Here is a 3,689-nt window from a genome sequence, read left to right as displayed (position 1 = left end):
GACGCGTCTGCCTATATCGCCTCCATCTTCTCCAAAACTCCGTTCATCAATCTTGTTTATCCTTTCAAAGAGCCAGTTCTTGGTTTAATTGATCTTTTATATTGTTTTCTTGGTCTCTATGTCTTTTCTGCTCTGATCTTTATTATTTCCTTCCTTCTGCTTATGCTGGGCTTTTCTTGTTGCTCTCTTTCTAATTCTTTTGAGTTGTAGGGAATTTATTACCATTTTTTTCTTGTTTTTTGAGGTAGGCCTGTAGAGTTATGAACTTCCTTCTCAAGACTGCTTTCACTGTGTCCCATAGATTTTGGATTGGTGTGTTTTCTTTGTCGTTTGTTACCAGGATGCTTATTTTTTCTTTGATCTCTTGGTAACCCAATCATTGTGTAATAGCATGCTAGTTAGCCTCTAACTGTTTGAATTTTTTTCATTGTTTTTTTTTTTGTAGTTGATTTTTAATTTTATGCCATTGTAATCTGAGAAGATGCTTGATATTATTTCTATCTTCTTGAATTTGAAGAGACTTTGCCTGTGTCCCAATGTGTGGTCTATCTTTGAAAATGTCCTGTGTGCACTTGAGAAGAATGTATATTCTGTAGCTTTTTGAAATGTTCTGAAGATGTCAATTAATTCCATCTGATTTAGTGAGTCATTTAGGACTGATGTTTCTTTGCTGATTTTTTTGTTTAGAGGATTTGTCCAGTGGTGTCAGTGGGGTATTAAAGTCCCTTATCCCTTACTATGACTGTATTGCTGTCGATCTCTCTCTTGATATCTTCCAGGAATTTTTTTTATGTATTTGAGTGCTCCTATATTGGGTGCATAAATGTTTACCAGAGTTATATCCTCTTGTTGAATTGCTCCCTTTAGTATTATGAAGTGACCTTTCTTATCTCTTAGGGGCTTCACTTTGAGGTCCAATTTTTCAGATATAAGCATTGCTACCCTAGTTTTCATTTCCATTCACCTGAAATTTTTTTTCCCATCCCCTTACTATCAGTCTGTGTGAGTCCTTTGTTCTGAGGTGGGTCTCTTGTAGACAGCAGATATACGGGTCATGATTTCTTATCCATTCAACTACCCTGTTTTTGATTGGAACATTTAATCCACTTTCATTTAAGGTCATTATTGATTAGGTGCCCAGTGCGCAAATTCGTGCAGCTTAAAAGAAACTGGGCCACGAGGTTGCTGTGGGCATGGGAGCAGGTCTCCTCCCATCCTTCGTGCCCCTGCCCAACCCTTCCTGCTGTGGCCCCCGGTCCCCTGTCTGCCAGCAGCCCCGCTCCCGCCACTGCGACTCCCACATGGTGATGGCACCTGCCCCACTCACACACACTGACAGCATGGAGTGATTGGGGCCGGCGCTGTCAGCGGGTACAAGCAGCAGCTGCTGCCCCGATCGCCCCTCAGGAGAAGAGGGAGGTGGAGAAGACCTCAGGGTGATCAGGGCTGGCAGCTGCCACTCGCTCCCGCTGATGGTGCTGAGTGATTGGTATTGGTGCCGGGCACCAGCAGCAGGTGTGAGCGGCGTCTGCTGCCGGTACAAGAGGCAGCTGCTGGGCCCGATCACCTCTCAGGAGCAGGGGGAGGTGGAGAAGCCCTGGGGGGCGATTGGGGCCAGCAGCGGGTGTGAGCGGGTCCAGTGCCAGCAGCAGGTACAAGCGCCAGGCGGGACCGTGGTGCGTGGGAGCAAAGAATTTTCAGTAACCACCAGAGGCTCACCCCGATGACAATGACTGGCGCCCTGCCTTGGTCTGGCACCCCCGCTCACCTGCTCCACCATCCTGCCACGGCCAATGTCCGCCATGTTCCCCGCTCTGCTGCCGATGCCTGCTATGTTCCGAAGTGTGCCCCCGGTCGTCAGCGCATGTCATAGCGACCGGTTGTTCCGCCGTTTGGTCTATTTGCATATTAGGGTTTTCTATATATAGATGGGTAGGTTTTTGTTTGTTGCCATTTTTATTCTTTGTGCCTGTGTTCCTACTTCCCTTCCTATTTCTTCTTTTCACAGCAGTCCCTTTAGCATTTCTTCCATTGCGATCCCTTATAGGTAACTTTCTGTCTCTCTCTGTCAGCTTTTAAGATTCTTTGTCAGTGGTGTTTGCCAATTTAATTATGATGTGTCTTATTGTCGGTCTTTTGGGGTTCATCTTGTTTGGGATCCTGTTAGCTTCTTGGACTTGGATGAGTTATTTCTTCCCAGTATCAGGGAAGTTTTCTGTCATTATTTTTTCAAAAAGTTTTCTTCATTATTTCTATTCCTTTCTCAGTTTCCTTTTTTTTATTTTAATATATTTTATTGATTTTTTACAGAGAGGAAGGGAGAGGAATAGAGAGTTAGAAACATCGATCAGCTGCCTCCTGCACACCCCCAACTGGGGATGTGCCCGCAACCAAGGCGCATGCCCTTGACCAGAATCGAACTTGGGACCTTTCAGTCCGCAGGCCGGCACTCTATACACTGTGCCAAACCAGTTAAGGCAGTTAGTGAAAATTTTTTGTTCCCATGCACCACAGTCCTGCCCGGCGCTCGCACCTGCTGCTAGCCCTGCTTGCAGCCGCTGCTGGCACCCAGCGCTGGCCCAGATCACTCAGTGCCATCCCTGATCGTTTGGCGCCGTCAGGAGGTGCAAGCTGCAGCTACCAGCCCCAATTGCCCCTCAGGACTTCTCCACCTCCCCCTGCTCCTGAGGGGTGATCAGGGCCGGCAGCCACCTCTAGCACCTGCTGCCGGCAATGGCCCTGCTCACACCCACTGCCAGCACCGGCCCCACTCGCACCTGCAGCGGGTGCTGGAGCCAATGCTTTTACCCGCTGCCGGCGCCTGGCGCTAGTCCCAATCACTCGGCACTGACAGCGGGTGCAAGTGACAGCTGCCGGCCCCGATTGCCCATAAGGGCTTCTCCACCTCCCCATGCTCCTGAGGGGAAATTGGCTCGCCTGCAGGCCCCAGCCTCTATTGCTCGTTGCCATCCATGGGTCTGAGCAGGGCCAGCGCCATCAGCGTGTGGGAGTGGCAGCGGGAGCGGAGTTGCCAGCAGACAGGGCCAGGGGCCATGGTGAGAGGGGCTGGGCAGGGGAGCAGAGGATGGGCCGAGACCCGCTCCTGTGCCCACCGCAGCCTCACGGCCCACAGTGCCTTTCAAGGTGCACAAATTCATGCACTGGGTCCCTAGTACCACATAAAAGCATTCTGGAATTAGACAAGTTTGGGAATGATATATACTATTATCCCTGTATGAGAGATTCTTCATACACATTAGTGTTGAAAAATCCTACAGTAAAGAAAACTTTTAGCTTTATTTAGTTTGATCACGAAACTCTTCTGTTGGAAGACCTATTACTATGTTGCATGTGGGTGGTATTTTACTGGATACCATTCCAAAGACATTTTCCCAAAAGTTAGAATTAAGATTAAGAATGCCCAGTATCACAGTTGTTACTTAGTATGGCTCTCTGGAATTCCTGGCTGTTGCATTAAGAATCAAAGAGTTTTAGGTATAATTATTTAAAGGAAAACAACCAATATTTGTGGGTAATATGATTGTCACTAAGAAATTCCAAGAAAATAATTTGAAAGACTATTAAAACTAATAATTGAGTTCAGTGGTATGACTGGCAATAATTAAAACCTCAATAGTTTTCTGTAATCCCAGGCATGACAATATGAAAATTATTATTAGAAGAGGGAT

General features: G+C 47.1%; 1 protein-coding gene across 1 annotated transcript in view; it reads left to right on the top strand.

Moving 5' to 3' along the window:
* Positions 1 to 3,689, top strand: part of FYTTD1 (forty-two-three domain containing 1) — a 53,409-nt gene that overhangs the window by 17,546 nt on the left and 32,174 nt on the right. Inside the window, exon 3 of the mRNA XM_006775019.2 lies at positions 1,892 to 1,897. Within this exon, the coding sequence (XP_006775082.1) occupies positions 1,892 to 1,897 (6 nt within the window). The remainder of the gene's footprint in view (positions 1 to 1,891; positions 1,898 to 3,689) is intronic.

The sequence above is a fragment of the Myotis davidii genome, unplaced genomic scaffold, assembly GCF_000327345.1.
Source record: "Myotis davidii unplaced genomic scaffold, ASM32734v1 scaffold9, whole genome shotgun sequence".
Classification (NCBI taxonomy): domain Eukaryota; kingdom Metazoa; phylum Chordata; class Mammalia; order Chiroptera; family Vespertilionidae; genus Myotis; species Myotis davidii.
Note: the sequence above shows the minus strand (reverse complement) of the source record. Positions and strands in the feature narration are given on the sequence as shown.